The sequence below is a fragment of the Acanthaster planci genome, linkage group LG01 (assembly GCF_054643075.1).
Source record: "Acanthaster planci isolate LZ-2023a linkage group LG01, COTS_SCS, whole genome shotgun sequence".
Lineage (NCBI taxonomy): Eukaryota > Metazoa > Echinodermata > Asteroidea > Valvatida > Acanthasteridae > Acanthaster > Acanthaster planci.
In genome coordinates this window covers 39999645-40024719 of record NC_141777.1, presented here as the reverse complement: position 1 = coordinate 40024719, position 25075 = coordinate 39999645, and the positions used below count along the sequence as shown (strand labels likewise).

Below are 25075 nucleotides of genomic sequence, written 5' to 3'. Positions count from 1 at the left end.
TTAAACTTGATACATGTGAAAAACTCATTGGGGTTGAGCTGCCATGTCGGTGTTAATGTACATGTACGTATGTGTACGTGTGGTGTGTGGTCAACTGCTTAGCATTGTTCAGCAGGACTTCGGATGTGTTGAAAAGGGTTTTTTCATGTAGGGGAGATTGGAGCTTTAGCCATGAGAATGGAAGTCCAAAATCTCCTTGCCGAAAACTGAGTTCATTATTTGCATACAAAAATTAATTACACAAAAAGGCTGTCCATGATCATATATTTCAAGCTTTAAATGATCAAGCAGCGTAAAAAAAGGCGTAAACTGTGGAGTGTTCACAAGATCGGCAGTTTCCAGACTTGCTTAAAAGGAATTAAAAAGACATGCTTAACATACCATGGAGGGATATGCAACAAGGATCCGATCAACATTGGCCATCCATGACATAATTTGTCATGTGCGTGGCTACCAGACGATTGGCTTTTATGATGTTTTCTGAATAACACAAGTACTATTTGAATGTAATGAGAATTTGACAGTCATGTGCACTTTTGTGCAGTAAAAACAAAGTTGCTGGTGCAGATCAAACATTTTCCTTCCTGTTATCTATTCTTCCATGCGGTTGTGTTTCCATAAATCGAATACATGTACCAGATAATGTTTAATCATTTATGACTGTGTTTGCAAAGGTAATGGACTCTGGCAGGGGAGATACTTAAGGGATTCTTTCGCCGTGCACGCAATAGAAATCCACATCAGGTTACAAGTTTTACTCTTTAGCAATTCACTTCACTTGCAGAAACTTCCTACACTGCATCGGTATCGATAACAAAGTGGTTCTCCCAATGATTGGGACAGTGCCTCAAACTGCAAAATTCAGCACCCACAGCAATCGAGCGTTCTATGTTTAGATTGTGCTTCCGTGCACGCAAGGCCGTCATGTTTGTGTACAGTGGTATGCTGTGTGCTGTGCCGTGTTAATCAAACTGTGCACCACGGTGGCGCATGACAAATGTGCAGGCTGTTTAATCAACTCTGATAATTATAGATTAACCATGTCATTGCACCTGCACAGACATTACTGTAGCTATAGAATTTGAATACTGTACATTACGGTTATCGTTACTATAGCCACTGTGTTCATCAGAAATTTTGTGCTTTGCTTTGCCAGTAAGCTTAACTGATGTAATATTAGTTTTTAACATAAAAGCAGAATGAAAAAGTCACAAATTTTGGTAGACCTATTTTAATAAGGTACATGTATGTTGTACATGCACAGTTATTTTTCTGGTTCTGAATTTTTCCATGATAGTGGTGTTTTCCACTTTCATGTATTTATTGGCCAGTCTAACTCTACTCATGTACATGTAGTTGTTGGCCAGTTTAACTCATGCAGGTGGGTTTCATACTGAACTTGTTAACTTCTTTTGCTTTGTTACAGGTCCTGGGTGCCCTTAGAGCATACTCCACTCATGTAGCAGTAAGTTTTGTGGTTCATCCCGATCGTTGTTTCCCTGATCAGATTCAATTTAAAGAATTTAAGATAATGAAAAGCTGAAACCAATTGTTGTGCCAGTTGTTGAAAATGTGAAGTAGTACCTTTGTTCTTATCGAATTTATCTGTATTGAAAAATAGGATGATTCACAAGACAGTGTGTCACCAAGAGTTTGCAACTGAGAGACCATTAATCAAGATTATGATCAACATAACTATGGCTGCCTTGCTTTGATTTGCATTTTTCCATACAAGTGTGTCAATTGACAACTTGGGAAAATGTTGATAAAAGATGATATTCCATGCAGTGGAAAGAAGAAAGAATTAATTAACCGTAACCCACCTCAATCCAAAATCCTCCAAAACCACCTGGAGGGTTTTGGAGGATTTGGGATGAATGATGATTTGAACATTCGAGGATTTTGGAGGACTGAGGATGAATAGTGTTTTAACCACTTGCTGCCGGGTGGAATTTTCTTGAGCAAGACAAGATGCCGGGTCCTTTTCAAGATTTTCCGTTTTCAAAATTCTTCAAAAATTCATCATTTCATTTAATGGCCGTTTATACCTACATGAAGGACTCTTTGGGCACTACTCTAAAGCTGACAGTTAACCTTCATTGACTTTTGAATATTGCTGCCAGGCATGCAGCCTTGGAAAAAGAGCCCAGATTGTGCGGTGTTACGTAAGATTCTTTTGTGTCCGAAACCAGCACAGTGCACTGCTGACCTCTTTTCAATAGGGGCAAGATTAGCATGCAGCGGTGCTTTGTGGCTCATCCCTGCGGTGGTGGAGAGCTTTTGTCCCTGGTGGTAATCCGCTCGCTCTAAATGCCTCAAACCGTGGTATACTGTTTCAAAACAAGGCTTGATTATCTCCACTATTGAGAGCGAAAAAATTTCGGTAATGCCCAGCAGCTCAGTCTTTGGTGCTGAGCATGGTCTTTTGTTATAAGGCCCAACTCGTTTGTCCCATTTCCGGGCTCCCCGGCCCTGCATATAAAGCCTATGTACTTGAAAACGGGTCGCCCGGCAGGAAGTGGTTAATAAAATATCCAACTTTTGATCACAGGATGACAAATCTCTTTAAGCATCAACCCAATTAAAGTCAATCAACCAGCGTCCCAATGGCCTTACAGAGGAATCCCTGTAGAGTTTAATTGTTACATGTGTTTAATTGTTACAATTGTTACAGGCTGGAGGTTTTTGGAAGATTGAGGACGAATGCTGATTTAAAAGCTGGAGGATTTTGGAGGATTGAGGATGAATAGCATTTTAAGGAATAGAGGGTTTTGGAGGATCAAGGATGAATGCTGATATAAAAGCTGGAGGATTTTTGAGGATTGAGGGTGAATGGTGAATAAAGCACTAAAAGTCAGTAATATAGTGGTGCATACCGTGTAAGGTCACACATTATACTGTTTAAAATATATATGTACCCACAAGTACATTGTGTTCCATTATTCACTGCTGCTGGTCATAAATTACACAACCCTCAACTGCAGTGTGTTAAACAAAAGGCATGTGTCTGTTGTGTTTATTACAAAGGTAACATTGTCAGCCAACTCTGCAAAAAACCAGCTTCAGCCCAGCAACCAACCTTATGTGCCCAACCCTCCCACCCCCCCAAAAAAAACAAAGTAGGGCCATGGAGGATTTTGGAGGATTGATAATGAATGCAGTTTTTGAAGTTAGGCACTTCCCTGACACACAAACATCACGAAAAATTTATGTTCCTTGTATGCAGCTGAATGGAATTTGTTGACCATTATTTATAGTGCAGTGCAAAAATTGGTTTTTCCATGGCAACCTTTTGGTGGCACACTGTATTGTGCATATTTTTTATTTTACCATATAATTTGATGAATATTTCATTAATATTCTGGCATCATCATTGGTCTTCTTTTTCTTTAGCCCACAACTAAGATGTTCATCAATGGACAGTTTGTGGAATCCAGAGCCACAGAATGGATTGATGTCCACAATCCGGTTAGCCTATACCTATAGTCAACAAGTGTGCTGCACTTTTGCTGGCCACAGTTGTCCAAACAGGGTTATGCATTATGTGCATGAGTTCCCTTTCAGCATGTTCAGCGGGGAAAAAGTAAAAAAAAAAAACACAGCCGCAGTTTTAAAAGTTGTGAAATATACAAAGGAGGAAGACTACATGTACATGTACTGTACCGGTACATACTTATAATGGTAACATTAACCAGTTCACTTGTTAATGTACATGGAGCTTGTAAAGTCATTAATGTAGGAATGTAATGAAAACACAGTGACCAGATTGCTACTCTTTTTAGGTTAGGGTACATTTACAATTTCATTCACCTTTTGCAACCTTACAAAAATATCAAGGACTAGGCTCTCATCTAGTGATCCATTCACCCATCTTTTGATGGGCAGACTGTGACATTGGATATGATCGATAGAATTTTGTAAAGTGGACAGTAAAATTGGCAAGTACATTTTTGGTAAAAATTATATATACCATTACATGTACTTGAAGTGACTAAATTGTACGGTTATTTTGGTTTAGAATAAAAACACAAAAATATTTCGAAAATGCACCACATTGGTTGTTGTTTGGTCAGCCAACAGTATGCATTGTACCGTTATTTTGGTTAAGAATAAAAACACAAAAATACTTCGAAAATGCACCACATTGTTTGTTGTTTGGTCAGCTAACGGTATGCATTGTACCGTTATTTTGGTTTAGAATAAAAACACAAAAATACTTCGAAAATGCACCACATTGTTGTTTGGTCAGCTAACGGTATGCTGACTTGTACCAAGTCATTTTCACGCATGCACTTCATGCAAGCCCAGTACAAGTGCTCTACGCGGATTATGATTACAGTTTCTTACTGCATCTGGTGCTTGTAACTGCTTTACATGCATTTGCACAGCACTGCGGATGGTACATGTACATATTATACATGTATCCTATTTAACCCTGTAGGCAACCAATGAAGTGGTGACCTGTGTTCCAAAGTGTACCCAAGATGAGATGCAGTCAGCAGTGGATGCTGCCATAACAGCTTTTCCAAAGTGGTCTGAGACATCCATTATGACCAGACAACAGGTCATGTTTAGGTTCCAGCACATCATCAAGGAGAACATGGTAGGTAACAGCTTTTGATCGGGTTTTAAGACTTCATAGGCTGGAAGGGTCCAGGGGTTTTTGAGAGATTTCCAGTGTCTTAGTAACAAAACAAACATCATAGGATGCCTTATGTACCGGTACTCCTTCAAATCCCATTTTTGTGCACAGGAATTACAAATGCGTGTCAAAAACCACCTTTTTCCTTAAAAAGTTATTAATTCCAGAATTACCCAAAAATCTGTAATATCATACAAATTATATTTTTAATCTGAATTCTAAAGGAAAGACATTCTTATCAGGAAATAATTATTTTCCCAGAGTGAGCTTGCCAAGTGTATTACACTGGAGCAAGGCAAGACTTTAGTTGACGCAGAAGGTGATGTCACGAGAGGATTGCGTAAGTTTCATCCTTTTAATTATTATTATTATTCAATATGTTATTTATAGTACATTATATTCTCAAGATGTATTTTTGTGTTGGGGAGATGGTAATGTATATAATGGGTTTTTAACATCTCCCCAACGCAAAAATACATCTTGAAAATAGTTTGCGGTACCCGCTGCTTCACTTGACTCGGACCGGCCAGCCGACCCAGGCAAGCTTGATGGTCGAGTGGTTAAGACATCTGCATTAGTAAGCAGGGGGTCGTGGGTTCTAGTCCCACTTGAGTAAGCTTGTGAGGTTTTTTCGCAAGCTCTCGGACAAGCACGGAGCATACGGTGCTTATTAACATACGTTGGGTAAGGGCAAAACCTGTTATATAAAAAAAGTACATTATATCATAACACTTACAATAATTTAATAAAAAAAGGAAAGAGGATGCAAGTATGAAAGATTATTAACAAATCAAAATAAATAGGTTTTACCATTTTTAAAAATTGTTTGATTGCATCAACTGTTCTGATATGAAGAGGGGGTTTATTCCATTCCTTGGCTGCTGTGACCCTGAAGGAATAATCACCAGCCATAGTTTTACTTAATGGTACTGAAAGGCATATTGTATCTGTTCTAGAACAAAGATTTAATTAGGAGCTAAGGGCCTCAGAATTAAGCCACTTCATGATCTTTTCATTTTAGTAAGTTGTCATTTTTTGTAATGAAAAGGCTCACATGAGAAAATAACTCACCTACCAGTTCACTTATCTACTGGTATCTAACTTCCCTGAAGGATTTATTCTTTTGCATTGTTGGATGTCTTGGCTGTTTTGCCTTTTACCTTTGTTGGATCAGTCTTGACTCAAGACTGGATTTGCACCATGTGCAGGCAACATACACTGGTGAGCACATCCAAATAGCAATAATGGTAGAGAGCGGCAATCCATAGGAGTTTAAGTATTGAAACCCGATAGCATATTTAAGCACTCCAATTATGAATAATAGCACAATGGCATTGTACATGTATGATGGTTGGAAGTAGTACCCTGATGTACCGTACCTGTGATGGAAATAACTGGGTTTGCATCGCAAAATGCGATACATTTTTTATGAAAAGCGAGACAAATCTGAAAACGATTAGCATTTTTTTGCGAATCAAAATCTCTGATAATTCATGCTAAACCACGACCGACGCTCGACATACCTGTGTGGCGACGGCCGGCTGGCTAGATTGCCGAAATAATTTCGGCAAAGACACGACGAACAATGTTCACTGGAAATGCCCGCCCGGTCGGCACGGCGCGGTATACATGGTGTGCGACTGCCGGCCAAGACCGTGCGTAAATCAACGGCAAAAACACGCTGGCACTTACCCCAAGTTTCCATTGTTTTTATACGCGCAGCAACGGTGGTCTTGGGCACAAAGTTGCCGCAGTTTTGTGTGTCAGCGCATGTAATTTGTAGAGTAACATACATGTGAGTGACACACGCACAGTACATGTACACGTGGTTGTTTTGGCGACACGAACTACATGTTCTTGTACATGCATATATACACGCTGGTGTTTGACACTTTTACAGGTGCATGCTATAGCCACGCGTTTTCATTGCTACTAAATCTGTCAAAAACGCCAAAAGTTCCGTCAAACCACACCATAAGGAATTGGCAGAATGACATGCCATGGTTGAAGCAGGAGCAGCAGTCTACAGGCCTGATGAACACATTCACTACAACCGTTGGAAAATGAAAATTTTTGTTACACACATTGTTGCATTTGTTTTTGCTAGTCAATTTATTCAAATTGCTAATCAAATGACAATTTGATTAGCATCATTTGCTAATCATTTTCCCCTTATTTCCATCACTGGGTACATGTACATACAGTGTGGTACTGTACCACCTTGTGTATGCTTCAACTAATCATCATCGTGAAGATACGAACTGTATCAGGCATTATGAGAAATATCTTCTTAACTAATACATGTACAATCAACCCCATATAAACAAAACCCTCAACAATGGCCTAATGGGTGACCCGTACATAAAGCTGCACATTTGATGTCTATAATGTACCACCTGGTGGTCTGCACTACACGTACATGCCTTTTAGTTCTATACCAATTTACAGTACTGCATGAAAACAGCTCCTGATCAATGTGAACATACCGGTACACTTATGGTACTCTAAAAACTAAACTAAAAACAAGGTTCGTCACAATGCCATGATGTACTGTGTGACAACGAACTTCATAGGTCTAGGGGTACACACATGATCAGTGGCATGCACATACATGTACTGTACAATGAACACTGTATGGTAGTTCTTTTTATGCAGTCATAATGGTGGTTCTCATGATAGCCGGTTCGCTGTATAGTTTGCTGTATGTGTACTTTAGGTCTGATTACTTCACTGATCCACTTTACAAAAGGCATTGAGACTGTATTGGATAAATTAATCCAAGAAAATGAATATTCCGATTTTATCCCCAATGCTAGATTTTATATATGTTCATGTACTTGGGAAAATTTTTGTTGAAAATATGCCCATATATGTAATATATAGTAGCCAGTACTATGATGATCTGTATTGTCAGTAGCATTTGTGAGGTTCTCCAAAATAATTAGAGTTTGTAACGCGTTGGCCAGTCACTGTAGGCCAAATCTGTTGACCCTTTCCAAATGCGCATTTGTTCAACAGATTTCACACACTGTGATTGGTCAATGCGTTGCAAACTCTTGGAGGCGTACTATTGTGAATCACCCATATTAATAAAGAGGCAGTATGACAGAGGTGCTTCTAGAAACAAAAAGTAACATTGTCTTCTTCCTGATGACAAACTCTCGCTTGCTCTGTATAATACTTTCTGAACTTTGACAATTTTACAACAGAAGTAAATGAAAGTGAGAAGAAAAAGGTTTTTAATTGTTGGATTTGAAGGTTTACGTAGGCTGGTCACACATCTCTTAATAATAAGCTAACCCTTTCCAGGGAGAAACTACATTTAACTTCACGTATAACTTCTCCAAGAATGACAAGAGAACATTTTATTATTTCAACAGAGGTGGTTGAGCACGCATGCAATATTACCTCACTTCAGCTGGGTGAGACACTGCCTTCCATTGCTAAGGACATGGACACATACACAATGCGAGTTCCTTTGGGTGTTTGTGCTGGAATTACACCGTAAGATGGCTGCTTTTCATTGTTAATTTAACATTCCTTTTCTTTAACTTAAATCAAGGCTGTGGTTCAATTAAGATATTTTAAATGGTGAAGTTCATTTTTTAAAATCCAGATTTGTCACATATTTTGGAAGAAATTTCTCGCTGTTGATAGAGTAAGAAAAAGTTCTGTACTATCACCATTCCAAGGCAGACTTCCATTCTCCTAGGGTTGAATGAGTTACTCAAAAACAACTTTCTGATGCTCTGAAATGAGTTATGTTTTGAAAGTATGTGTAACTGATGAATTTATTGGCTTTAAAGGATAGATTGTACCCAAGAAAGTGGTAAAAGCCTTTTGGATTGGAACTTTGGTTCCACTAGATCCAGTATTGTGTTTTTATCAGTTGATTACTGGGAAACACTTGGAAGGCTCTTTATGACATGGAGAAGCTCTGGAATTCTGAGATGTCTCCAGAGGTTATCTCTAACTTTCTTGCCGCTATAGCATCTACATGTACATGTATGGTTGTGAAGCATGGTCGTGCACCCCTTCTCTTTCACATGCTGCTGTCAGCTGTTGGTATTTCTTGTCCAGATATAGTGACCAAGGATGTCCTTTACTGTGATCTCCCAAGGGTAATAGTGGCATGTTAGATGCAGCTTGTAGGGCACTGTCAGTACAACTCTAGCTTAGTGCTCACCTGGTAGTTCAGTGGGGGGCCAAAATATGCTAAGAAGAAGAGAGACCATGTACACGTACATGTAGTTAAGTTATGTCCTGTATTGGGGTGCTAAAAAAGGACACTGTTGTCGAGATGAATGGTGAATGGGATTTCAAGCTACATGTATTCATGTTGAGAGACAACTAAGGTGGAAAGCTTTTGGTAGCACCATGCAAGGATACGATCTCTTTGTGAGGATACAATTTCTTTGTGAGTCTGTATGGTTCTGAAAAGAACCGTGAGGAACTCGAGAGAACCTGAGAATTCCTCACGGTTCTTTTCAGAACCATACAGACTCACAAAGAGATCATATCCTTGCATGGTGCTACTGCAGGCTTTCCACCTTAGATGAATGGTAAACTTGCCACCCTCATGTGGTAGAGCAGATGGAGTGGGGTACATGTAGTTGTATTGAAGCCTGCCTGTGGCTGACTTGATCATGATGATGATTAACCACTTGATGCCGGGCATTTTTCAATGTTGATGATTGTTTTTTTCCGTTTTCAAAATCCTTCAAAAATTCATCATTTCATTTAACGGTCGTTTATAGCCGCTCCAAGTAATCTTTAGGCACTACTCTAAGTTGACAGGTGACCTTCATTGACGCCCGAGTATTTCAGCCAGGCCAGCAGCCTTGTAAACAGAGCCCAGGTTGTGCGGTGTTGTATAACTGTCTTTTGTTCACGAACCTGGCTTAGTGCACTGCTGATCTCTTTTCAATAGGGGCCAGATTAGCGTGCAGCGGTGCTGTGTGGCTCATTGCTGCTGTGGTGGAGCGCTTTTGTCTCCGGTGGTAATCCGCTCGCTCTCAATGCCCCAAACCCTGGTATACGGTTTCAAAACGAGGCTGGATTATCACCACTTTTGAGAGTGAAAAAATATCAGTAATGCCCAGCAGCCTGGTCTTTTGTTCGGAGTACATTCTTTTGTTACAGGGCCCTGTTTCCTTTGTCCGAGTTCAGAGACCCCGGCCACCCATATTAACCATCCCCAAGTCCCCGGCAAGAAGTGGTTAAGAGTAGGACCAATTTCCACTTATGCATAGAATTGCCAATCTATGTGCTTGTAAATTTGCCAGGACAGATGTCATTTGTAAGCCCAGCTCAAGTACAGTAAAGTTAGAACATCACACTGAACATCTACAACAAAACTGTGCATAGGGGGTGGTGGTGTTGGTAAGAGTAAAATCACATCCATGTGAAAAAGAAATATCAAACCGCTTCAATTTATTTATTTTTTCTAATCTGTAGATTCAACTTCCCAGCAATGATTCCTCTTTGGGTAAGAACAGTTTGTAATCTTGCCATTCATATTGGCCTTGTGCTCAAGTCTACCATCAGTAGTAAACAGTGCCAGTCATCACTGTTATGAGAGAGGTTTTATATACTTACTTGTACATACACGCAAATATTTTGCAGTTACTGTCAATGGTTATGTTGTTTTAACTTATACGTGTACGCATACATTTAGTAATCCAGTACTCTTACCAATTGCTGTAGCATCCCAAATAACAGCCTTCAGTGGAAACTCTGTACCATAGATAATCTTACTTGGCAGAATGTTAACACAATCATGCATTTTAAATGCATAAACCACAAAAAGTTAAATAGTGATGATGTGTACATGTATGAACAATCCTTACTGTGTGCACTTGTTACACTTGCAAGTCCACAGTCTGATGTGACATGCTCACTTTAACTTGATGTTTTCAAAATATTTGTTGTTGGTCATTCTTCTGGTAATGGTGCTCACTGTGCTCTAGTAAAAGCTATCAGTGACAGTGTCAAACATAATTGTCATCGTAGGTCACCTCCCTAGTAATGATCTCTGTATGCTAGTGTCCATGTTCAGTTTGTGTATGGATCTCAGATTATTCCTAGTATGTTTGTTCTTTGACATCCTTTTAGATGTTTCCTGTAGCTGCTGTATGTGGTAATACATATGTGATGAAACCATCTGAGCGTGATCCAGGAGCATGTATGATGCTAGTTGAGATGGCTAAAGAGGCTGGACTACCAGATGGTGTAGTTAATGTCATCCACGGTCAACATGATGGTAAGTTCCTTTTTTGTTAGACAAGTTATGTGAAAGTTTTTGTGATCACTGAGAAGAAACAATTGAGTTCTTTGTATGAAGCATACATACTGGTATTGTAGCTGGTAAGACTTGTTAAAGTTTATGTATAACTGGTACGCAGGCTCAGGCTCATAGTGCTGCGCACGAATTGTGTAGGGAGTTGGTACCTGGCGTGGGTATATAAGCCCGTGGCTCACACGCTGTCGTCCTGTTCTGTTGCTGCACTCTGTTTAGTCGCAAACTTGTGTGCGCTGCGTCTTGCTTTTCCTCCATTCCTCATTGCTTTGGACCCTGAGTCGGTGTTTGAACCCCACAGCCTGGTGTGCCTGAAGACAACAGAGCTGGGCCTCGTACCAGGGTGAGTTGGAACCCCAGATATTGGGCGTAAGAGGGAATTTTGCCATTGTCAACCCTGTTTGGAACAAACACCTTATAAGGTGCCCCTAGGTACAAGAATAAATATACCAGTCAAGACCACAGTGTATTTGCTGTTTCTAGTCACTGGTTCGTTTCCCCTTGGATACTGTTTGTTTGTGGTGTGTGTGTGAGCACATGAGTGTGTACCCCTGGTGCCTGGTGGTAGACTGCCCTGCCGCAAGTCTGCTCCCCCGGCCTTCTCATTAGACCGCTTGTAGGACGGCCGAGGTCCTACTCAGGGTACATCCCCTTCCCAGGTCACCTGAGGAAAGTCGCCTGCCCCAGATGGACAGCGGCGGAGGTGACATCGGGACACGCCACAATGTACATGTACACTGTACATGTTCAGTAGTTCAGTAGTGATGTGCAAGTTCTACATGGTGTAAATGACAGACATGTTTGATCCTGCATATTTTGAAGAATAAAGATGCCATAGTACTACTCATCTGAGAGTAGAAGTATTTAGGTACAATTAATGTCAGAGATAAATATTAGTAAAAAGCTTGAATTTATCTGAAGGTTGTAAGTGTTGTAATAGATGTTAGAGAGTGCCTCAGAAGTCAGAATGCTAAAGAACGTTCCACATTGCCTGTTGCCATATAAAAGACCTACCGAGTCCGGTGCTTGCTCTCAAATCTTGTACAAGTATGTTTCTGCAAGAGTAACAATGTCTTCATGTGGGGAATTGAACAAATTCCCTGCAGGGAAAATGCAATTTTCCACAAAGGAATGTTCAAGGAACAACTGGAACATTTCAACTTTGGAGATGTTTTCACCAACTTAAATTCCCTTTGGAAAACAGTAGCAAGAAAGTGTGGAAAGAATTTGAACACCATTTTAAAAGAACACAGTAATATTATTTTTTAAATTTTGGTTTTACACATAGCTGTGAATTTCATCTGTGATAATCCTGCCATCAAGGCCATCTCTTTTGTGGGGTCTGACCAGGCTGGTATCTATATCCATGAACGAGGCAGTCGGAATGGTAAAAGAGTGCAAGCCAATATGGGTGCTAAGAATCATGGTGTCATCATGCCAGATGCTAATAAAGAAAACACCCTAAATCAGGTCAGTGCCTCAGTAACCACTTTAATTTGATTAATAACAGCTTAAATCACAGATTTGGAGACGTTTCGTGGTGAACTTGATGTGGTTACATGTATGTTGACTTTTGAGGTGGTTGAGGAAACTGTCAAATTTCCTCTTTGCCATGTCACCAAACAACAAAAGTGTCATCAACATATCTGGACCAAACGACAGGTTTCAGAGGGTATGATTCTATGTCCTTGGCCTCAAAGTGGTCCATGAACATGTTAGACATGATAGGAGACAGGGCTGAACCCATAACTTGACCATCTTATTTGCAAGCCTCATGGCTTGAAATATCATTTGCAAAGCCCTAAGCAATGATCCAACCCTTAAGCAAAAGACCAGAATGTTGTGGTAAGATGTTGTTGATGTTACCAAAATGTACCTCACTTTCCATATACTTAGAGTGGCAAGAAAAGTTCCATGAGCAAAAAAATGGTCAAGCTTTGGGTTCACCCTTGTTTCCTATCCTGTATCTCCTTTCCTCATCAAAATACTACATGTCAGCCAAGAACAGTGTTATTAACACACTAGTCCACAGAGTTCTTACACTATGCAATAAAGCCAACCAACAAGGGGGAGTGGGAGTTGGGACCTCACAGTCACACAAGTTAAGAGATATTCTAAGCCACCTCAAAGATCCATTACCTAAAGATCACTCCCCTTGTGGATACTCCATCCCATGTAGCTTTAGTGAGCAGTACATAGGGCAAACTACTGACCCCTAAACACAAGATTGTCAAGACACAAAACAGCTACTGAACATGCAACGCAGGGTAGAGGACTCGACATTAGCCAAACATACACACAAGAAGGGACACATACCTCTACGGGACAAATCTAGGAGTTCAGCCAAGGTCAGTCATCAAGTGATGAGACTGATCAGAGAATTGCTTGAGAGCAGAGGTAATGAGGCTTCCACAATCAACAGAATGGGTGGCAAGCAAAGATCGTATAGCGGCGCATAGCGGCGCAAGATGGAGAACTTCACCATGAATACATGTAAAGCAACGTAATCACATGGGCACCATTTGAGCAAGCGATACGCCTGCGCAGTGCACATTAATGCACAGGCACGTGCACCTGGTGCATTACCGTGAACCGTGCAGGCGTATCGCTTGCTCAAATGGCGCCAATGGTGATTACACCTTTTGGGCAGAGTTACCCATCTTGCGCCTCAGCGCTATATGATCTTTGGTGGCAAGGATTATTACTCAAACACAACAAGTCAGAGCCGATCTCTACTGCATCAGCAATGCTTACCACTTCAACTGCATGCTTCTCATGACATTCTTTAATATTAATTCCGCTTTTTGTTTTTACTCCTAACATCAGTCCTAATGATGTCGTAGCCACTTCTGAAGAAAGCTTGACACCTTTCAAACTCCAGTGGCATACTTCAACCTTATGATCATCATTTCTTACAGTTTACTCGTGTCAAGACTGGCTTCTCACTCTAGTTTAGAGAGAGATTAGGATGAAACAGATCACTCAGTGTCATATGGGGAGCCATTTTATTATGATCCAATGGTACTTTCCACCTTAGGTGACATTAGAGCCAGAAAAGTTTACAGATTCACTCATAGATCCTTATTATTTAAGCAGACATACATGTACATGTAGTGGTCTGAAATTACCTTGTGTATATTTTTCTTTGAACCTTTTCTCTGTCTCTCTCATTTCTCTAATTTCTCCTTACAGTTCCCACCAGATCTAAGATTTCTTTGCACCATTTTTACTTTTTGAAGTTTCCTTATATGGATGAGTGGGCATACCATCATTGTTCTTGCATTGTGCCATTCCATATTAAACATATTTCCTCATCAATGTATTGTGTTTCTCCTTACAGCTTTGTGGTGCCGCTTTTGGGGCAGCTGGCCAGCGATGCATGGCCCTGTCTACTGCTGTCTTTGTTGGTGATTCCCAGGAATGGATCCCAGATCTGATAGAAAGAGCCAAGAAATTGAAAGTCAATGCAGGTAAGGAATAAATTCAAGATAACACTGAGGTCCAGAATCTTTTATCTAACTTTTAGGCCAGAACAATGAAAAAGTAGATAGAGATCTAGAGTCAGTGATTTTCTGTTGCAAAAACAGGTTTTTTTCCTTTTCGCTAAATCCCAATTTCCACTTCAGAAATTCAAATTCTGTTTCATACCTTAGTAAGCATGATAAAGCAAGTTTTAAACTATACATGGAAACTATTTTCTCAACCATACTTCCCCACCAAAAAAAAAGAAAAGAAAACAACTATTGGTTGGAAATATGCTGCGATGTTGCCAATTTTTTAAAACATTTTCTGTAGTGAAAATTAGAAAACAAAAGTCCACACAATAAATATGGCATTCTCCCTTGATTTCCCACCAGCACTGTCTTGAAAAACTTGCTACTTGATTAATCAACGGACAATTCATGTGTCACTCCTCGTGTATGAAATCATAATGTACAGCACATGTAGAGTGAAGTCATAGAGTAGGTCTTCCATGCAACAGTCGTTGATCACATTATGTTAACCTCTTGCCTCTGGGGTTCCTGGTACTGGGTACCTTGGGATTGTACGCATAGCCGGGGTGCCCAAAATCGAACAAAGGAGCTGGGCCTTGTAACAAAAAACTGTACTCGGAACAAAAGACTGAGCTGCTGGGAATTGCCATCAATTTTCAGCTAGCATTAGTGGAGGTAATCAATCTTTGTTTTGAAACAGTAGACACTGTTTGTGGCATTCAGAACTGCAGATTATCAGCGTGGGCGAAAGAGCTCCAGCACTCCAGCTTTAAGCGATACAGTACCGTTGCACGCTAATGTGGCCGCATTTGAAGTGGGCCTATTTCGGAAACAAAGGAAATTAGGCAACACTGCACAATATGGGCTCTCTTTACTGGATGGGAGGCCTGGCTGCAATACTTGGCGTCAATAGAGGTTGCCTGTCAGATTAGAGTAGCCACCAGACAGTCATTCGTGTGGGTGTAAGCATCCAGTAAATGAAGTTATGAATTTTTAAAGAATTTTGAAAACGGGAAATTTTGAAAACCCCTCGGGAACTCATCCTGGATATGCAAATTGCTGGTGGCAGGAAGTGGTCAATGTTGGACGTTGACCCGTCATTTTATCTGGCAGTGATGCGACAAAATTCAGAAAGTTAACATAAAATCTGAGCATTAAAACGCATATTTGTGACTGAAAACTTTGCTCTTTATTGAACACTTCAAGGGCCCATTCTGCTCTGGTACAGCAAGCTTGCTAGGTTCTGTTTAATTCAAGAAATATGTAATTAGCCTTCCATTATGCTGCCATGGTTTGATAATTTCACCATGGGGTACTAGCCTTGTCTCAAGGTGTCTATGCATATTCACAGACTGAATTCCTTATGTGTGCAGTAAGAGCAGTAAGCATTATGTGTAAGAAATTGTTTGCGTCTTGATTACACTGCTAGTACGGTGGATGTGTGAAGGGCCAGTGTGTGTACACTGCTAGTACGGTGCATGTGTGAAGGGCCAATGTGTGTGCCGCACCGCTGCGCTGTGCCAGCCACTGCTGCTTGGGGCTCATGCCCGTCATAGTGCTGGCAAGTGTTGGCACTGGTGCGAATGACCCAACCATGTGGTAGAGTGGTGCAATTTAGTGTATTTCCAGCATAATTCATTCATTAAAAGCAGGCATTTTAAAAGGCTTCGGTACGTGCAGGCATTTATTTATACTACTTATTTATACTAAGTTTTCTTTTTTAAAGCTGTTCTTAGTGGGAAATTTTGCAAGTTCCATTTCAAGCAGTGGATGTTTCCATTTCAAAGTGTTCCTTCCACGAATTCAGTCCGTTTTCTGTGATCTATCAAAGTCCACAAGTTGCCAAAGATTTTACTAGTATCTCAGTCATCATGCTTTACTATTCCACACATCTCAAGTCATGTTTTTGAGTCATTGAACTGATTGACTATGCAATAGTCATTCCATTCTGTAATACCTTTTTATGACATTGTTCAGACATTGGGGAAAAAGTCCTCATTACCATGCAGCATACTTTGTCATGAGCAGTGTGCATCATGAGTAGTAGGCATTTGAGAGTTAGAGACCAACTTTCCCCTCTTATACCTACCCCACCCCCTCTCTCCCTACCTACTCAGGACTTCCACTACCTACCCTACCCAAAAACCGAAAAAATTTCCCTTGTATACCTACCCGACCCCTGCCTTTGACCTCACAAAACTAGTCACAGTGAAATCTAACCTGGGAGACCAGATCACAGTGCCGTTGCCAGAATTAGAGGCACACTTAGTGGTGAAATCTAACGCGGGAGAATAGGCCGGGCATTTGATTTTGATTGTTAGAAAAAAAAGAAAAAATTTCACGACTTTCACGCCGAGAGTAGAAATGTCAAACAAAAAAACCAACGTCGATTGTTACTTTTGCAAAAACACAAGTCAATCTGTTAACGTGATAGATGCTTCTGATTCCAAAAATTGTTTAAACTCTTTTCATATCAATTGATGTAACGATTGTGTAGATTGCAAATATTGTAAGTCTTGCACTGAATGTACTGTAGAACTTGCAGTGGCTGTGAAAACTGTTTTAAGTGTGAAATTTGCACCGATTGTGAAAGCAGCAATGACTGTACAAACTACGTAATGTGTGAAGATTGTAAAAATTGCCCAAAAGCGACGATTGTGAAAGATGTAACGAATGCGAGATCTGTGCTGATTGTAAACAATGTATCAGTTGTCATCATTCTGATAATTGTGAGTGCTGTGAAAACTGTATCCAATGTACACCATGATGTAAACTCTGTATCGATTGTGAAAGCTGCAACGATTGTTTTTGTGGCATCAACTGCCCAGATTTAATTGGTGAATCTTATCTAGTATTTGTATACGGCAACGAGAGCAGCTATGGTTCTTACTAAAAAAATGAGATTAGAACACCAAACGATCCCGAGCCAGAATCTTACGTGGATGAAAAAGTAAAAAAACTGGGCTGAATAATTGAACTCGACAAAGAAGTAGACATAACTTATAATTTACCAGCAGCACCGTTACCCGCAGACCAATTCACATGCTTAATAGACATGGCAAATTAAGCTGGAAAAATGAAAAATATTTCGTATAATACAACACTCAAAAATGGAAACAAAGAAGTGTAGCGACTGTTGCAAAGACAAACCATTGACTGAGTTTAAATTAAAACTCTACCAAACAATCAGTAAATGTTGCTTGCAATGTTTAACAAGAAGCAGACATAGAAATTATTGCAAACATGAACGATATAAATACAATTGTTTGGAATGCAGGCCTCCATGTACAAAGGAAATAGCGCGTAATGTGAAAGGTTATATACCACAGGACCTTTCTTGCGAACATAAAAACATAAGTCTAATTGAAGAATCTGCACGCGTAGAAAATATCCACGTAAAACTACCGAATCAACTTGCTTATAGAATGTAAAATAACCTCCTCCTCTAAAATTAGAGAAGGAGGTTTAATTTCACCTTGTCCTCTAAAATTAGAGAAGGAGGTTAACAAAAAAGATTAAATAAATCTTATAAAAAAGACAAATATATAAAGGTGAACAGAAATGCCAAACTACAACGTCGTCCTGTGTTATCAGACTTTAATCATATTTAAAAGTCATTTGTTATCCAACTTCGTCAAGCGACATAACATACCATTACCTCCACCTGCTCGAAAGGGCCATACGAAACCAGAGGTCATACATGCAATTCAAGCAAGCCAGCATTTTTTTAGAAACCTGCAATGCAAAACTTACCGTCAGCTCTTACAGGTAGCGCAAGACGATATACCCTGTATGACAACAGGTGCAAACGGAAACGTGCTTCGAAAAGATTTCATTGCCGCAATTAAAGCCTACACTCAACCGGAAGCGATTGCAGAGATAGACCTTCAAAACATCCGACGCTTTCAGGGTAACTACAGAAACTGGGAACTGAAGCCTAGTTTCTTTACAGACAACTTGGTACACTTTTTTGACATTTACAAAAGTTACATCGAAAAGAAAGCATTGACCAAATTTAGCGAGATAGGAATGTAAAAGTTGCAAACTGCGATCAAGGTTCAGTTTAAAATAGAAAGGCCTATAGCGGAAACCCAAGTTGGTGTGTTTACGAGTAAAAATGTCACGATGTTTAACGAACGAGAGGTCAAAAATGCATTAAAACCACAAAGAGAAAAACAAATGGAAGATGTCAAAGCTCATACCCAAAGAGGCTCTGGCTGGGTATTTGACAAAGTTATTGTGTTTTATATCAACGTGGTGCGCTATAATCCTGTCAGTGCCAGTTACATTCCACTTCCTAAAGAAGTAGCAGTTAAAACAGCAATCATCAACGTTCAAAATAAGAAAGATCAAGAGTGCATACGCTGGGCAATAAGAGCTACTCTAGAATTATATTCAGACATTGTCAAACATCAACTCGAAAGCAATCCAGATTATAAACTACAGAGTACACAACCGACGATGGTTTAATTTTACAAACGTGGACTTTTCTACACCGATTTCACAGATTGCAAGTGTCGAATCACAAAACAACTTAGCGATAGACATATTTGGTTACACCGGAAAAGACGGTTTGTATGTACTTCACAAGTCTAGAAAAAAGGAAGAACCCATTAACTTACTTTATTTCAACCGTGGTGAAAAAGCTCCCTATTGTTGGATTAAAAATTTCTCTAGGTTGACGGGTGATTTTAACAATCACAATGGTAGAAAATATTGGTCCTTTAATTGTATGCATCACTTTCAAAGTCAACAAAGGCTAGACCAACACAAAGAAGACTGTCAAGGAATAGTTGCAGCACTTTCCAAAGTTGTACTTCCCAAAAAATTATCAAACATAATCAAATTTGAAAACTACAAAAACAAACAAGATGCCCTGTTCGTTATCTACACAGATTTCAAATCTGTTTTAGAATGTCTTGCACCAGAACAAACTAACACAATTAAAACGTTACTCTTACGTGGTCGTGCGATGTGACGGTGTGTGTACGAGTCACAAAACATATCGAGGCCAAGACGCAGCCATTCATTTGTAACATCGCTATCGCAAGAAACGAAAACAATTAACAAAACGTTCGCCAATTCAAAGCCTCTAGTTTAACACAACGAATAAAACGTCTGCTGGATCTGTGAAAGGCATAATGACCCAACCAAAGAATTGCAATGCCTTTGTAGTATCCCAGCCGAGCCAAAAACTAAAATCCAAAAGATGGATTTTAGTTTCATAAACGACTGCGGCTACATCGACTACAATTGCATGAGCTGCGAGAAACCAATCAGTAGGTTCAGAAAAGTTCGTGAACACTATACCATGTAACAGGTACATACAGGGGCCCAGCACACACAAACTGCAATCTCAAACTCCTATTCATGCCTAAACGCCTATTCAGTCGTGCTACACAACTTGGAAAAATACGATGCCCATTTGATCTTGCAGGGTGCTTGTGTGTTCAATGGAAGTCAATTCCACGTCATTGCTAAAAACACCAAGATTTACATTTCGTTTTCTTTTGGTCAGCTTAGATTTCTAGACCTGTTTCATTTTATGGCCGCTTCACTCGATTGGTTGGTTGAAAACTGCACCAGAGAGGACTTTAACTTTCTGTATGAAAGATTTCCAAATAACACAGAGTTGCTTTTAGAGAAAGGGGGCTATCCATATGAGTATGTAAACTCGTTTGAAAAGTTTGGAGAAACTCAACTGCCACCTCTAGACGCGTTTATAGCTCGTTGAAGCAAGAGACCATTACCAAAGAAGAATACTCAAGAGCCAAAAATGTATGGCAAACGTTTAGGTGTCAAACCCTCGGAGACTACCACGATCTCTATGTCAAAATGGATACGTTATTACTCGCCTGCGTGTTTGAAAACTTTCAAAAGGTCTGCAAAATGAATTACGGCTTAGACCCAGCCAACTGCTTTACGTCACCAGGTCTGTCGTGGGACACGCCGTTGAAACACTCTAACGTTCAACTCGAGCTGTTGACAGACATTGATAATCATCTCTTTTTCAAACGGGCTAAACGCGGCGGTATTTTGAGGGTTGGAGCAAAACGTTACGCAAAGGCCAGTACCCCGGTTTAAAAGACTATGATTCAAACAAACTGATGTCGTACATAATGTACCTTGATGCGAATAACTTGAATGGTTGGGCTATGAGTCAGTATCCACCCATCGAAAAATTTGAATGAGTTAAAGACCCTACCAAGTTTCACTATAAATCGACCACACCGTTCCCAGAGTGCGATCTCTAATTTGTTGAAATCGCATAATAACCAATTCGAACAAACCAATCTATTGCGGCGTAAGTGTACTCGACTTTTTTAAAACGTTGATGTATGACTTTTACTACAACACTTTGAAAGCAGACTTTGGCAACGACGTTTGTGTGTTGTACAACAACACCGATAGCTTACTCGTTCAGATTCAAACCAAGGACTTACACGGTTACCTAGGTCAAAAGTGTGACCTATTCGACTTTTCAAACTACTCGCCCACACACGGGCTTTATGATCCAAAAAACAAAAAAAGTCACTGGCAAAATGAAAGACGAATTTGGCAGCCAACTGGTGAAAGAAGTGGTTTGTTCACTTCCAAATATTCGATCTTACTCGAAGGCCAAGTTAGCTTGAAAAAAGCCAAAGGCGTAACCAAAGTCATGACTAAGAAGCAACTGTGACACAAAGCTTACAAAGAAGCATTGTTTAGTTGTAAGCAGGTTTTTACGACCCAACATCACATTAGATCGCAGAAAAACTTTACACAATGTTTACACAATTGTTGCCTTTGGATACAAAGCATTACTTACTACCTAATGGGTTAGATACTTTAGCCTATGGTCATTACTGTATATTGGAAGAAGGCGGTAATTTGGTGTCCGCAGGCACGATTTGAAGCTCTTCTCTGACAAAACTCCACTTTGGACCCCTGAGCAAATAATACAACCTTTTTACCCCGGACCCGCTTAAACTGACTTGTGCATTTTTCCACTTGAAACACGTCCATGCTCCAAACGGGATCGGTTGCCCTTCTGACAGTACCACCTTCCTGTTCACCAGGGTAGTATAAATACTGGATGACAGTGTCTGAAGGAAGTTCTGTCTCTCTTCTTTTTGGGACGAGAGCAGACGGCTTTTGTTTTACACGATCTAACTTGATGGCTTCCTCAGGCTTTTTATCAATTAACCTAGTCTTTTCTTCATTTAGCTCTTTTATAACCTAGGGCAACCTTGTGACCCATCCCATGTTACGTTCATCAATGTTTAACATTTCTCATACTGATGACCAAACAATCGTTCGGCCTAGGTCTTATCGAACCGTTCAACTATTCCCCGAGATCGATGAACACCAGGTTCACCCACTTGAATTTCAACCTTATTTTTTACCAGCATTTTTTTTAAATCACCTTTAAACTCCGACCCCGTGTCCACCATCGCAAATTTAGGCCAAGTCAACGGTGATCTACGGTAAACCCATTTAATAGCTTCTGCGACTTGTTCGGCTGTTTTACTATTTAAAGGTTCTGCTTCTTTGTATCTGGAACCTACATGTACGTCCACTACGGTCAAAGCGTACTTATAAGTTTTACTCCTGACTCGGTCCCAAGGCAAATATGACACGTCAATCTGGTGCACGTAGTTGAGTTCTACCGATTCTTTTTGCAACGTCATCGGCCTGGGTACGTACTCAGGAGCTGGTTAATAAATTTGCCAAATCACTCGCTTTTTTAGCCAAGCTCTTATTGCGCTTTTATCTGCACCGTTTTTTTCGTGTAACTGGTCTATGGCACTTTCGCCTTTCCAAAAACCTTGCGGGCTGTAAAACACTTTTGAAAATGCTTTTCCTTTGTCCATGTTTTAAAGTGAAGGTTTTTAATTTAAAGCTTTTTAAATAAAGTTACCCAAACCTCTACGACAAAAAAACAACCAACGCAGTTCCTCCTAGAATCCACACCAATTCACAAACTTTCTGATCTTCCGAAGGTTCGTAAAAATCTGGCAACTGGTTCAGGTGGCAAAGGCAACACGTTTTTCCCAGTCACTTCTGATTAAGCGCGCAACGCCTCATTCACATCTATAAACTGTTGCTGACTCGTATGTTCTTGTTTCATATGTTCGTTTAAAAAGTCCAACAGATCAATGGGATTTTGTTCCCAGGTCTGTTTAGCTTGCGCCAGTTGTTCCAAGGCAAGATCATACCGCTTTCATTCTTCGTCTACTCGATTTTTCAACTGGCTGCAGAATAAAAAGTTGGAACCAGTGAATGCCAATGCTTTGACTATAGCTCCTCCGACAATCATTAAAGCACTAGCCATTTTAATTTATAAATGTTTATTTTAAATTTATAAACGTCTATTTTAAAACATGGAGCCAGAACTTTTACAGATCAAAGACCAGTTGGCAGAAATGCGAGCTGATTTTAGCAGAGATTCAACGTAAGTTGGTAGAAACTCCTACTCGACATGGAGACATGTTTTTTTTTCGGTAGGTGTATCGTTACTGTTCATATTTGAATCCGCTACGCTGTTGATTGCTTTTTCTTATCTTGGATTTTCAATATAACTGAGTGGAATAATTTGTAGCATGAAATTATAAACCCTTAAATTATAAAACCATTTACAATAAAAAGACACGACAAGTCAATACACAGTTATTATATAAACTATTGAAAATTAAACTGACTGTTGGTGGAAGACGTGGCCAAATTAACTGCCGTATCAAGCGGCTACGCAGGGTTGGCTAGGTGCGCAAGGTATATTGCCCGCTAGTTTGCCCTCGGGTTAAAAACTGGTTTTTGTAAAGTAAAACCCAGACCCTAAAGTAAAACCGGTTTTTTATAAAGTAAGGTAAATAACATGGCAGAAGGCAGATTTTACCTGGAAGAGATACAGCTTGACGATTTAACCAAGGACCAAAAAGACCAAGACGACGTAGAATGTGACGCCTTTTATAATGCCAAGTGAAATAAAGACTTAAAAACCTAGAAAAGATACGGGAAAAATCAGTATTTATAATTACTCCTCTAGTAGATGAGTTGTATAATAATTTAAAAATTTATGGTAGAAAATATATACCAACATTATTTAATTATGAAAATTTTGAATATCGAAAAGGCCAATATTTGATTTATAAAGCAATTGGGGAATTTAAAGAGGTACATGTACCGCTATTCACCAAAAGAAAAGACCTGGGCAATTTGCAAATCTTTCAACGATTGAAAAAATATGCTAGAGAGGCTGGTTATACTAAAGCTAACAAATATCCCGCTAGACTTTTTATAAAAAATATACTAGGATATTGCAATTATGGAACAAAAGTCCTACAAGCGCAATCGGAGTTAGGAACCGTTAAACCAGAAAATATCGATGCAAGAACTCCCTCAAGAATCAGATCGAGTCAGTGACATCGTAGAAGAGCTTACTTAAAACCGGGAAGCTCAAACTGAAAAGTTAAACTATAGAGAGCTTTTGGCATTGGACCAATCATTACAGACAGTAAAAGGAGAGCTCGTGTTGAACCAGGGCAAAATTGGATACAAAGATTCAACAAGTCAAAAACGAATTAGAAGAAGTGCAATCTGAAGGAGAACGTTCGGAAATTCAAGAACGGTTGGACGATCTAGAAGTGGAAGGACGAGGCAGGTTAGAAGTCATCAACACAAATACCAATCAGATACATAGCCAGATCAATCGCATCAAAAGAAACAATCAACGCGGTAATGGACGGTAATTTGACTTTACGTGAAAAGATCCAGGTGTTGTTTAGGGAACAGGGTGTCACAATCATAAGCATTTTGGCAGCTTTTAGTTTGGTTATCAGTACCCTAGTCAGTAGTGTGGTAGCTGCTGTTGGAACGTAACCTGTTTGCATTCCACTGTCGCAATTTGCAAATTACTGTTGTAGCCTTCAAACGTAGGTCCATGTTCGAGGGTACCAAGTATAAACCGGGTGCGACCACAAAGTTTAAAGGCTTTTTTGCATACTGTAAAAAGAATCTTGAAACTGGTCGATCGACTGCTCCAGTTTTGGCTCCGAGTTAATCAAAGATTCCAGTATCGTAATAAACTACTGTTGAGCGTGTAGTCCGGTGCCATGTGCCAATACACTTGTTTTTGTCTGAGCTTGTGCTCCCAAAAGCGCTCTGATCTCTGAATCTCTGATCAATTCGTTTACCTTTGTCAATCCTACGTCGGTTAATTTAGACTTTTCCAAATAAAGTCCCTCCAGGCCAATTTAACTATATCAGACTGTGTAATCCAAGTCACTGTATAGGTACTCGTGTGACCAAAGCCTTTAGGTGGTTTTGCCCAACTGAAGCCCATGTAAGTAGGGCCCGCGTATTTGCCGTTTGTTACGTGTAAATCATGGGCATCGTAATATTTGCCTGGGACCGTTACGTAGCTTTCATTGTAATAATAAGAGGTCCCTAATAGGTTTGATACAGTACTTGAATCGACATTAAACAGTCGGCAGGTGTCTATAAACTTGTGGTGTTGGTAATTGTTGTGCAACGTGTCAAATATGTCATCGCTTGGATAGGCATGATGCAATCATAAAAGATTTTTCTAACCATGTAATGTACGTGAAAATTAAACGACGCAGACACGTATGGATTCGGATCGGACAGTAAATCAAATCCTAC

General features: G+C 39.9%; 1 protein-coding gene across 5 annotated transcripts in view; it reads left to right on the top strand.

The window, feature by feature from the left end:
* aldh6a1 (aldehyde dehydrogenase 6 family member A1) overlaps positions 1-25075 on the top strand; it is a 90930-nt gene that overhangs the window by 8882 nt on the left and 56973 nt on the right. For 4 of the 5 annotated variants that reach the window (XM_022237458.2, XM_087146522.1, XM_022237459.2 and 1 more), the window contains exons 2-10: positions 1427-1465; positions 3394-3468; positions 4442-4603; positions 4904-4982; positions 8023-8146; positions 10100-10130; positions 10757-10904; positions 12229-12410; positions 14281-14410. In XM_022237458.2, coding sequence (XP_022093150.2) covers positions 1427-1465; positions 3394-3468; positions 4442-4603; positions 4904-4982; positions 8023-8146; positions 10100-10130; positions 10757-10904; positions 12229-12410; positions 14281-14410 — 970 coding nt within the window. Of the gene's footprint in view, positions 1-1133; positions 1156-1426; positions 1466-3393; positions 3469-4441; positions 4604-4903; positions 4983-8022; positions 8147-10099; positions 10131-10756; positions 10905-12228; positions 12411-14280; positions 14411-25075 lie in introns of those variants that run through there. The other variant, XM_087146537.1, reaches the window with a different exon arrangement.